The following is a 13,011-nucleotide window of genomic DNA, read 5'->3' as shown; positions in this document are numbered from 1 at the left end:
TCAATTTTCAAAAACTACTTTTTATAAATTGTTTAAAAACTATTTTAAAAACCCTTGAAAAACTATTTCAAAATCATGGTTCAAAATTATTTTTAAATTACTTTTTTGATTTAGGTCAAACTCTAAGACACAGAGAGGTTTCTTTGAAGTAAACAAAGAGTCCTAAGGATGTGTCAGGTTAAAGGGGAGATCCTGATTGAAAGAGTAATAAATAGTTTTTCAAAACTATCTATTTTATATCACAAAAATACATTTCAAAACTGAAAACCTCTTAAAAAATTGTTTAAACTCTTTTGAAAACTTCCTTTTAAAAATTTATTTTAAAAATCTTATTTTAAAATCTACTATGGTCTTTCAAGAAATGTCTAGACTAAGTTGTGACCATAGAAAATACTTTAATTGTTGGTGCAATATAACACTCTTTTTGATGTATAAAAAGGGGGAGAAAGGAACTTAAGTGAAATAATCTAGAATTCTCTTAGCTACTTAAACTTTGGCCTTATTTAACTTAAGAAATTGACAAACATCAAAAAGAGAAGATTGTTGGTGTAGGGAGCATTAGTTTACCTCCAGTGTTTCGATGTTTGATAATATACTTAGGTTTGATCAGTTTGACCAAGAGTTGATCTAAACAGGATAACATTTGGATGTGAGTAAAGTTTAGTGAGGTCAGTTTCACCAGAAGACTAGCAAGAAGTCCTAGTCAATTGGACCGAGCAAGAAAGTCCTAATCAAGTTGATCGGGCAAGGAAAAGTCCTAGTTGGAGGCTAGGCAGGAGAAGTCCTAGTTGAAGGCTAAGTAGGAGAAGTCCTAGTTGGAGGCTAGGCAGGAAAAATACTGGTTGAAGGCTGGGCAAGAAGACCCGGTGAGTGAAGCTGGGCAGGAAATCCTAACTGAAGGTTAGACAAGAAAAAGTCCAAGCAGGTCAAGGATAACTGAATGTTTGACAGTTGGTTAGTCTACCGAGTGACTAGACCTAACTAGAGGTTAGGTAAAGAAGAAGTTCAAGTAGGTCAAGGGCGATCAAATGTTTAGCAAGTAGGAAGTCAACCTAGTGACTAGTCTTAACTGGAAGTTAGGCACGGATAAATCTAATAGGCCAGACATACTATAGGTAGACTTAGGTTGCTTGTTTGTATACATATCTCGCATGAACCAGGAGCTGGAAACAAGACTGAAGAAGTATAAGAGGAGCAAATAGAAGCAGCCGAACCAAGTCTGAAAATCAACTCAAGTCAAACCTGATTAATTGATTCTGGGCACCCAGTTCATACTTTGGGCGCCAGAACTGTCTAGGCACCCCTGTAAGGTCCACTCAGATCAGATGGAATTGGCTTCGATAAAGATCGATGAAATCAGATTAGTTTGGGGTGCCTGGAAAAGGATTCGGGCACTCGGAAGTGTCTTTATAAAGGCCTCAATGTGCACCACAAGATGTAACCCTACTTTTCATCCATCTTCATACTGCGATACTACTGAACATGATCGGAGCCAAGTTCGTGCGACTAGGGAAGCTCCAAGAAGGGTGTGTTGCACTCAAGACTTCGGGATCGACCTCTATATGAGTGTTTGATTATTTATTTAAGTATTACTTTCTGTACTTATATTTTATATTATTGGACTGTAAGACTAATTTCTCTGCCTCCTAAAAAGTTTTAGAAAGGTGACTATTAGTGTTGGTGTGGGGAGCACCAGATGATCGAACCTTGATTTTGATGATGGTACGAGGTTTAAGTTAAGTGTGTGTTGTGTACTAACAAGCTTATCAAGTGTGCAGGGAGCATAGGAAAAGTCTTAATTGAGGCTAGGCAAAGCAAGTCCTATTTGTGGCTAAGCAAAGACAAGTCCTGGTTTAGAGGATCAAGCAGAAGTCTTAGCAAGGTCAAGTGCACCAGGTGCAAGTCCAGGCAGGTCATGAGGACCTAGAAGCATGACATAAATCTAGGCAGGTCAGGAGGATAGGATGCTTGGTAGAAATCTAGGCTGTTAGGTGGACCGGTAGCCTAGCTACAAATTTTGAGGGTCGAGGATCATGGCTAAGCGAAAAGTCCAACAAGTTTAAAAGACTTGTTGGCAAATTAGATAAATTCTCTCGAATGGAGTGGGTAAGGGCGCGTTCCTAGAGTGGAACAGTAGGCGTCGATCTAACCTAGGGTTTCACTGGAAACCTGAAGTTAAGACCACTTAACAGTTCGAAAACTGTTAATCCAATTTTGTTACTTTGATTTTTGGACTAACTTGTAATGTAGACTGGAGAGGCGAGAATTTTGACTCTGGGCGACTCTATCCGGAATCCAGGCGACCGAACGGTCCAGGTGTCTGGAAGATGAATCCAAGTGATTCAGGTTCGGATAATCGCAACGACAGTCAAATTTTATCCAGAACCTCCACATCAGCACAGAGTTGACTAGAAGGGGAATCTAGGCGACTAGAAGTACTGGGTCAGCAGCGTCAATGGCGGATCGGCGGATGGAGTAAGGCGCCTGGAAAGCCTTATAAAAGAGCTTCGACAGTAGGCTTCTAGACATGAATTAAAAAAGTATTCCATAGCAAGCCGACGGCAGTCTACGCGTGATGGATCACCCTAGAAGCCGTCATAACGATTTATTGTATGCTTTAATTTCTACGATAAAATTTTTATCGTGATTCTATTTTATAAATCGTTACAACTCCTCTCTAAAAGGAAGAAGTTAATTAGTGGATTGTCCATACGTAAACGAACAAAGATCATGGGTCTTAGAGTAGCAGCCTATGGCTGTGAACCAAGTAAAAAAGATTGTGTTCTTCTTGTGTTCTTCTTACTTTGTTCGTAATTCTTATTTTCCGTTGCAACATTCTCTGATTCACAAACGAACGAAAATATTCAACGAGTTTACGAAAACTGAGCAAATGCTAAAAAGATAGCGCTATTCACCCCCTTCTAGTGCTCTCTACGATCCTACAATTAGTGGATAAGCACCTTCCTATATATAGGCCTTGGACGTACTAACCATATGGGTTAAAAACCAAGTAAAAATCCATGAGTCTCCTATCTTATTATTTAATATACGCTACTAGTCTCTATGATAGAACAAATGAACGACAAGCACTATTCACCCCTTTAACACATGCATTGATCCTACACGGTCGTATGCCATACTTGGAGATAAAGTGCACATCGGAGCAACTATAGGGAGTCCAGAGCCAAACATGACTTCGTCGTACTAGCTAGCATGGCGATGTCAAGCACTACTATTTCTGGAGTTGCAGTCCAAGGAGCAACACGGTCATGGCATTCTGAGCCATTTTCTCCCTAATTAAATTGATTCGGTTGGAGACCAAGCCACCCTCAAAAGCTATAAAAGGAACCAAGGAGCTCTAGCCAAAGAAATTGAAGAATATAGGGGTTTGTGATAGAAACTCTCATTGGGAGAGCTATCTTGTAAGGAAGGGGAGATCAATTCGCCGCTAAGGTGCGATTGAAGTTATTCTGAAGACATCATCGAGTTCTTTCTAAACTTAATTTTTATTTTTCATTGTAGAGTGATATTATTAACTTGTAACTCCATCATCATAAAGTAGTCTCCTTAATTCTAGGATTTGAGAGTAACTTGATTTTTTGTTAGATGAAATAATACATTAATCTTTGTTTTGTTTATGATGCACATGATTTGTGATTGGTTCTAGTTTATTTTCTCTTCATCCATTGTTGTTGCTGGATTCAACTTAGATAGTAACCTCATCGGGATATATCGAGAGGTAAATCCTAACTGTAATCATTATATATAAATATACGATTGATATCGGCAAACCCTAATCTCCGACCTCTAAAACTGACTTGAGAGTTTGTATCACGGAGTAAAGGTAGCGTCTAAAGGTTCATGGAGCTCTAGTGATCGGAGTTTCCTAGAAAGCAACATTAACACTCTATCACAAAAGTAGTTGACTCTCTCGAAACTTTCACAATTTGTCATAGAGCTTAAAGGGTCTATCCTAATCCATTTTATGAGTTGCGATAAGGATAGATACATCAATATTTTCGTGCTTTTCTTCACCCCATATACTTATCTAATGACCCCTTTGGATGAATCCTTTCATAATCATATGTTGAAATAAAAGATATTGCATTTGTTAACATTTATCATAGTGAAATTGAAATCCTATAATTGCCTTCCAAACTAGCATTCTCATCGTTTTCTCTCGATCATTTTCAGTTCTTCAGCACAACATAACTTTTCTCGATTCTCTAGATAATCACCTTCGCGAGTATTTTGGTACTCAACAACATAATCCGATGATATTTTTATTATTTGATGATACCGTGCATTTGCGGTATGACCGACATTAGGTACTCATGTCTTTGTAAATTTAGTCGTAAAAGTTGTATTTCTACTAATCAATGACATAAATTTAACCTCTTTTTGCATGGATCTATACCCTAATCTAGTTTTATTGTAAACAACTCTTTGGACTTCTAGAATCATGTCTAAGTATGTAAAACTAGAAGAAAATTTTTCTAACGTGCTTCTCAAATCTTCTACTTGTACTCTCATAGTAGAATTTTTTTTTTAGTTCTTCAACTCGAATGGAATAATCTCCCTGATGTTTGCAAGTAAAGGATGAGATAGTTTCTTCCCTAATTGTTTTCAAATCAATTTTCAATGCTTTTACGTTACTTTTCAATTTGCTAAAGTATTTGTTAAGCATGCAATAGTGGTATACAACTTATCTAGTTTTGAAGAGGTTACCTCGTCATTACTAGATGATGACTTATACTTGAAGATATCCCATTCTCATCTTGGCTTTCTTCTTCTTCATCCACAATTGAGTTGCTCTTGACTTTGTTTAAGGACATGAGTGTCAAATGTCTTGTTGTCTTTCCATTATCTTCTTATATCTTCCAATGAGCTACGTACAAGAAGTGTTAGCCCAAGTACCCTTTAGTAACTTCTTCTTTTTCGTCTTGCCCTCTTATTTTTTTATGTGGACAATCAACTTTAAAGTGTCCCTTCTTATTACACTTAAAGCAAACTACTTCAATTTTTGATTTGGATTTTATAAGAGAGTTATCCTTTTTGTTGCCATTGAAAATCTTTTTAATGTCCTTTTTGTTGTATCTATGACTGCGATGCATCATTTTTCACACAAAGTTCATCATTTCACTAGATGAGAACTCTTCATCGTTGTAGCTTGCTTGTTTTGATTCAGAGGAAGATTCTTTCTTCTTCTCCTTCTTCTTGGTCTTTTCTTCTACAACAAAAGTCATACGTTTCTCTTTATGGCCGATGTTAGTTTGTTCATGTAGTTTTAACTCGCAAAATAATTTATCTAATTTAACAATTGACAAGTCCCTAGATACCTTATAGACATCTACCATGGATGACAACAAGGGATTTCTAGGAAGGGTTTTAAACACGTACTGATGAAGCCCCAATTCTCCATATTTTCTCTAATTGAGTGGAGCCTATTTAGGAGTTTCTTGAACCTCCAGTGAAGTTGGCTCACCATCTCACCTTCCTTCATTATGAAATTTAGTATTTGGTTTATGAGAAGGTTTCACTTGGCAATTCTGAAATTTTTAGTGCCTTCATTTAGCTCTATCAGTTTATCTTAGAGTTTCTTGGCACTTTTGAATAGACCAACTTTATTTAGTTGGGCAGGAGGCAAATCACACTATAGAGTTACAACAACTTTTGCATTTGCTTACACCTTTCAATTTTGTGTTGCAGACTAAATTCTAGAATCTTTAATCTCGTCTTCTAAAATTGGTGGTGTGAAACCCTCGATGATGATGAGCTACATGTCAATCTCCATCATGAGATAGAACTCCATGCAGCTCCTCCAGTATGGAAAATTATCTTCATCAAAGAATGGTGGACATGTGGTGTTGTAACCCTCATGCATAACCATTTTTATTATCGATACTTACTCATTTGACATTTAGCTATCCGAGGTAACCTTGCTCTGATACCATTTATTTGGATCGATGTGAGTTGCAGTAGGGTGAATAACTTTTGTTGCGTTAACACAGAAGCATAGTAAATTTTCTCGACATAAAGAAAGAAACATAACACAACACAACACAAAATACCAAAGTTTCACTTTGTTCATAGCCTTCCAAGGCCACTGCTCCAAGGCCTAATTCTAGCGCTCTACCACCACTAGTATTTTTCTCTTTGTCAAACAAAATCCAGAGGTAAAGAAACCTCTTACAATAATTGATCACAAATTATAAATTAAAGAAACAATGAACAAGAAAGAAGAGAAAGAAAATGAAGAACCTTGAGAGACAATCTCTAGATTCTTCTTTCACTTTGGACGTACTGAATGAACAAGTCTTTGAGCATAAGTCGTGAGAGAAAGGGTAAGAGTGGAGACCTGAGCAGAAGACAAAACCTCCTTTTATAAAGCTTTCAATCGAGTATAGATTTTGCACATTTTCTCGACAACAGTCAATTGCTTTTACCTAGCAATCGACTAGAGTAGGTGTTAACTGTTGATTCGGCAGTTGAACGATCACTAAATTCTGATTTGTGACTGATATCATTCTAAATTTTTGAATAACAATCGACTATTACTGTTCATCAATTGACTGGTTGCAATTAATCAAGTGTAACAATCGAACTGTAAATATATTATACCTTCAACAGTAGCAACAATCGATTGATGCACATGAACAATCGATCGATAACAATTAGTCAAGTTGATTAGTCGATCTAAAAACTTTTCTATTCGCTTCTTAATTGACATCAATTGATATATCAATTAATCGAGTTAGACAGTCAATTGAGATACATTTCATTTTCTTCATCGTCTTATCCTGGTGGTCGGTGGGAATGGTCCCTGGGGCAATGGTGCAACGGTAGGACATTTGGGTTGTGACCTAGGGACCCGCAGTTTGATCTCTAGCTACGGCGTATTTGCAAGAATTTTCTTCCAAATGAGGAACGCATCAAAGGATGCTGGGCATCTGGATTAGCCGCCGTATGTGCTTCCCGATTTACCCTGGTGGTCGATGGTAAACTTTCGTGGGATCGGACCAGCCACCCCCAGAGATTGAGTCCATGAGACTAATTGAGATTTATCATACCTATTTTTCGGAAAAAGACTTGTTCATTCAGTACGTCCAAAGTGAAAGAAGAATCTAGAGATTGTCTCTCAAGGTTCTTCATTTTCTTTCTCTTCTTTCTTGTTCATTGTTTCTTTAATTTATAATCTGTGATCAATTATTATAAGAGGTTTCTTTACCTCTGGATTTTGTTTGACAAAGAGAAAAATACTAGTGGTGGTAGAGCGCTAGAACTAGGCCTTGGAGCAGTGGCCTTGGAAGGCTATGAACAAAGTGAAACTTTGGTATTTTGTGTTGTGTTGTGTTATGTTTCTTTCTTTATGTCGAGAAAATTTACTATGCTTCTGTGTTAATGCAACAAAAGTTATTCACCCTATTGCAACTCACATCGATCCAAATAAATGGTATCAGAGCAAGGCTACCTCGGATGGCTAAATGTCAAATGAGTAAGTATCGATAATAAAAATGGTTATGCATGAGGGTTACAACACCACATGTCCACCATTCTTTGATGAAGATAATTTTCCATACTGGAGGAGCTGCATGGAGTTCTATCTCATGGAGTTATTTTTAATGAATTATTTTATTAAAATAAAATTAACAAATTATACTTATTAATTTAATGAATTATATTAAAATATAATTGAATGAAGGGTAATATAATAAATATAAAACTAGTTATGTTTTATTCCCTCCAAATAAATAAAGTAAACTAAACAACATTAGGTTATGTTTTATGCCCCATAACCTTGGTTATGTGATTACCTGATAATCATATAACCAAGGTTATATATCATAACTTGAACCAAACACACCCTTAGAGTTATTGGGCAAAACTCTCAACTTGCTTTAAGATTTATCACATTAATTAATTGCTACACAGAAGAAGCAATTTGCTGTCAACCTTTTAGTTTGATTTAGAATTTTGCAAACTCTAAACCTCTAAATAGAAAATCTTATTTTGTTATATAGTACATTATCAATTGATGTTCTGTATCCTTGACTGTTCTTAGCCATTGTAATTGCTGAGTTCGTCTAGACTCCGTTTATCCGAGATTCTTATTTACCTCGTGTTAAAAAATTCTATTGCCTAAACTTTTACATCCAAATACATGAATTATCCAAAAAAAATAAAAATGTAAGGGAGACACCTCACAAGGTGTAGTGTAGGTAAAAATGAGAAATAATAATTAAAATAAATCATTGACATCTATATTATATAAAAAAATACAAGTGAAATTTTTAAAGGAAAGAGAAACCCCACCCTCATTGCTTGAGACGATTAATGTAGAAAGGTCATACCCACGTCTTGTTTTATTTTTAATCATTCACACGTGAAATCTGTGCGTCAAATATAATCATCAATCCGAAAAAGATTTAGTAAAAAAAGTCCAATGAGATTCCTTTCAATATAATGCACACGTTAAGATTTTGCTTTGATGCAAATGGCAATGACAGATAATACATAGTCAACAGATCGAGAAGTCACTGGTGGAGCTGCTCGACACCTTGTGAATTTTCACCATGCAAAAGGAATCTTATCAAAGAGGACACCCACCTTAATAAAGTAGGAGCACGTGATAAATGCTTTGGTTTCAAGTGGTACCGTCCATTAAATAAAAGAATAAATGGGACACATGGGTCAAATCGTGACGCTGTTGGGCACACCTCGGCACGTGATCCCCGGTCCCGAAGTCGGCGCCATCAGCTCGTAGGGCAGCACCCCGGCGCCGCAGCGGTTCCGCAGGTCTGGGTCGGCGTTTCGCCGCCCCATTTCCGCCTCGGCGCGCCGCACCTCCGCGGCGAACTCGTGAAACGCCTCCACCATCTCGGCGTCCCCTGTCCACGTGTACGGATCCGGCCTCTCCCCCAGGTACTCCTCGTCCACCGAGTGCGTCGACAGCGTGTCGATCACCGTCATGAACGTCGTCGTTTGCGTCAGGCTCGGTAGGGACGAGAGGAAGAACTTGGCCGGGTCGGCCAGGAAGTGCTCGTACTCGGGGTCCCCCTCGGTGGGGACGAGCCGCCGGAGAAGGGGCGGGCGGTTGGGGATGTAGCCCCCGAGCGGGTATTGGCCGAAGTTGAGGGCGGCGTGTTGGGCGGAGCAGAGCCAGACGAGGGTGGTGAGGAAGGAGCTAAGTTCTCCGGGGCTCGACAGCCTCGGCCACCACGGAGCATACCGCACGTCGGCGTGCCCCACGTTGACTGCCTCTGCGTACCAGCTCTGCAGCTCGAAGTCCGACTGCACGCTCTCCGCGTCCGGATAGTACGCCGTCACGTACCTCTTCACCCACGCCTCGATTGCAGACCACAGAAGCAGACCGTCGCTGGCGTACGGGTAATCCTCGATCACCAGCTTCAGGCCGTGAGGCTTCGTCGAATCCTCCACCGCCATTCCTCTGTTCGATGTATCGGAATTCATTAGTTACAATCAAGATAGTGGGGCGCCAATTGAATTGAAAACTGCAGAGATCACTTGCCTTCTGATAAGATCAGCAGGAAGTGTTTCCTGATCGATCCGCCAGTTTTGGCGGTAGGCGGCGGCGCCGATCTCCATGCAAACCGGGCCCGGAGTGAAGCCGGACTCGATGATGCCGCCGCCGCTGATGAGGATCTGGCGAGCTAGGGCGTTGACTTGCAACGTGTACCTCATGTGGGGCTTCAGCAGCTTGTAGATGGGATGCATCGCGCTCAGCTGTCGATGGGCGGCCACTATGAAAGGTTCCATGCACGCGTGCGTCCTCAGCCAGTGATTTACAAGCTGGTGAACGCCGGCGTCGTTGGAGCATACGTGCGCCTTGGCCAACTGCCACAGCCAACAGCTGGTGGCGTCCGCCGGCGGCGTGAACACCCGCTTCGCCCTGCTGTCGCCGGCTCGCGCAGGCGGAAGGCTCAACTCGATGGCGATGGGCTTAAGAGTCTCCTGCTCCGAGAGGAAGAAAATGGTGCGAGTTCCGTACGCCTTTCTTCCATCTTGCGCATTGATCCGATCAAGGAAGGGCATGTAGGCATCATGGTAGTCCAAGATGAAAAGTTTGTTCGCCTCCAACGCCTATACGTCGTTGCAAATAGCGCAGAACAAAATCCCATGTGAGTTGAGGAAATCAAGAGAACAAAATAGGCACCAAAGTGATGAATCGAGTTGAATTTACCTGTTCAACAGACAGTCCATCGAGATGTCTGATGATGTGTTCTTCTCTAATGGCGGATTCCGGTGGCCCGTAGATGGCTGGGTCTAGCTTGCTAATGGGAGGGAAGGCCTGCAAGAAACAGAACAAATTAGATGCCCATAACTTGCAACACTTCCGTTTGGGGAGTATACGATCGAGAATGGACGAAACGAATTACCTGAAGCCGTTCGATGTTGACAGGGTTGATGCCGGCGAGAGTCTGACGGGCGAACTCATCGTCTCGTAGCCAGGCGAACTTATCCTCTGTAATTAAGAATCGGGATGAGCTGCTGAATAGTGTCGTATCTGAAATACACAAATGGAGTGGAGTTGCTAATTACTCGTGATGATGTCGGGCGTATCGTATCTGAGTTTGGCCTCGCTCAGGTCTTGGATCTTGCCGACCAACGGCAGCTTGTGGAAGAGTTGGTCTTGTAAGGTCTGCTTCAGGCGGAGGCCTTCCTTGAACAGGTTGTCCACCTCGTGGAAGGCTTTGAAGTCGTGGCTCTCGGGGGAGATGGAAGCGACTAACAGCGGAAGGAGATTGTGGAGCACAGCCTTTCGGGCTCCTGCCATTATCATCTCCACCTTCCCCTCCTCGAACTGGTCGTCGCGCGGAGCGTACATGGGCAGCGGATCCTCCACCCTGCACTCCGCATCTTTGTCTGCAAATTACACACCGGCGCCGTTAATTTCATCAGTCTGTGCTTAATTGGTTGTTCTATCTAGATCCGTCTCTGCTCGAAAACTGTGATGAGAGCAAAGATAAGCAAGCGGAGTCGTACCAGTGATTGTCGGGGCTCGCCCAGTCCTCAATCTTCTTGGGTAGGGCATCTTATCCCCTCCGAGGACTGGCCGTGCGAACTCGATCCCCTTGTCGGGGTTGCCCAAATCGTTATAGACGTCGTAATCATAAATTCGATCGGTGATCTTCCTCTCGCCCTTGCCGTCGCCCCTCAGCTCCTTCAATTCCTGCTGCCTCAGCTCCTTTAGTCCGGCCGGCGTCTGCGACGGCAAATAAGGCTGCGATGGAACAGAGTTGTTGGTTCCCAGTCGTGACAAAAATGATTGATTGAGGGAGGGGAGGGAGAAAGGGAGAGATGTCCCACCTTGTTGGAAAAGAAGATCCTCTTGGTGGGGTGGAGGCGGGAAGGCTGGACCCAGGAGTTGCAAGGAAAGTGGATAGGGCCACAGGCAAAGCCTTCCACCACGATGCTCTCCAGGAAGAACTCCCTCTGGTGGCGGTTCAGCACTGTGATGGCGCCTGCCTCGTTGAAGCTGGAGTCCACCGTGAACTCCGCCGTGTACACCACCCGCTCCGTCTTCGCGTCCTTCTTCTCAAACCAGCCCCTCAGCTCCGCCTTGTTGCTGCTCCTTGGCTTCCTCGTTCCTGGTTTTGCATACAAGAAAATTTAGAAACCCAAGATGCATGATGGCTTTGAATTCGTCCAACAGATCGTCGCAATGGAGAAATTGGAGGCCTACCTGGGTCCATCTCGGTGCTCACGAGCTCCAGAAGAACGCTAAGACCCAATTTGTCGCACAAGGCATCGACCTGGTTAGCGATCGCGCCACCGAGGTCCTCCTTCTTCCTCCTCACCGTCACGGCCGCCCTGACCTTAAACTTCACCGCCTTCTCTTCTCGCTCAACTGTCACGAACCTCTCCTTGACAACTACCGCCGCCACCGGAGGCTGCACCGCCCTGCAGCTCCTCCTCCTGCGCTGCTTCGGAGGAGGGGTAAGGGAGAGCCTGCTCTGTTCATCACGGAGGAACAGCGGCGAATTCCTAGAAGGGATCAAAGAAGTCTGTTGGAGAAAAGAAGATCCTAATATCTTTGAAGAAGCAGCCATTTTTGTTGGCTTCTCGGCTGTTAAAACGTCAACAGTTGTTGTTGGGGGGAAGAGGAAGAGGGGGAGTGGGGTTTTATAGTGGACGGAAGAGGGGCAAAATGGGAATTGCACACACTCTGCTACTCGGTCTCGCACCGTCCACACGTTTTTGGGATTTCAAAATAACATGAAATTGCAGCTTCGCAGCAATGGCCTTCCTTTGTACTTTTTAGATGGACGGTGATGCCCATAACAGACCCCGTTTTACCCAAATTACCCTCCTCCTCCCACCCCACTAACACTAACTGCATATTCATTACCACTCATGGACTCCACCTTCGGTCTCTATCCCATCTCATTTACAATTCATGTTTGTTGCAAAATATATTTGTCTCATCTCCACCTTGTCCTAGATTCTTAACTCCTCTTCCTCTAGTCTTGTACGTCCATATTTAAACTGTTGTCGATGCCATTTTGATCTTCACTAGTTGTATCATAGAAGATCTTCACTATTGATCTTGTCCTTGAAGGCCTTGCATTGATATTTTTAGACCTTTCATTACATTCATTGTCCCGAGACCTCTCATCCCTACTCTCTCATTTTACTTTTATATTTTTCTAGTATCTCATGCATGGAAGTTGATCAATATTAGTCTAGGGCCTTGAAGCCTTAGAACAAAGCCTAACCTCCCGTTTTACACTGACATCTCTCTTTTACCACTTATGCTTGTTGTACATATTTGATTATGTTTTGTTCAATAGTTATTGGTGTTTACCTATAAGACTAGTAGATATTGTTTGAGGATATTAGCTAGTTAGGCAAGTGTAATTGGACATAAGCTACATACTTTTCCATGGCTTGGTGGGTAAAGGATGCGGTTGTATCACTAACATGCATATGGCTATCACTAAATAAAAAACCATCATTGGTGATCGAATTCGCAACAGAACATTAACATCA

General features: G+C 41.9%; 1 protein-coding gene across 1 annotated transcript; it reads right to left on the bottom strand.

The window, feature by feature from the left end:
• Nucleotides 1–8,425: 8,425 nt before the first annotated feature.
• Nucleotides 8,426–12,103, bottom strand: LOC141835871 (putative lipoxygenase 5). Its single transcript, XM_074723265.1, has 8 exons — nucleotides 11,705–12,103; nucleotides 11,329–11,609; nucleotides 11,005–11,242; nucleotides 10,561–10,884; nucleotides 10,398–10,483; nucleotides 10,202–10,309; nucleotides 9,530–10,101; nucleotides 8,426–9,448 (listed from the first exon to the last, which is right to left on the bottom strand). Exons 1-8 carry the CDS (start codon nucleotides 12,069–12,071, stop codon nucleotides 8,692–8,694), a joined length of 2,733 nt encoding a protein of 910 aa, XP_074579366.1. The 5' UTR covers nucleotides 12,072–12,103; the 3' UTR covers nucleotides 8,426–8,691.
• Between the last annotated feature and the right edge of the window lie 908 nt (nucleotides 12,104–13,011).

The sequence above is a fragment of the Curcuma longa genome, chromosome 10, assembly GCF_044706935.1.
Source record: "Curcuma longa cultivar G26 ecotype Majalengka, Jawa Barat chromosome 10, ITB_CL_G26_1.1, whole genome shotgun sequence".
NCBI classification, from domain to species: Eukaryota; Viridiplantae; Streptophyta; class Magnoliopsida; order Zingiberales; family Zingiberaceae; genus Curcuma; species Curcuma longa.
This window is presented reverse-complemented; position numbering and strand designations above follow the sequence as displayed.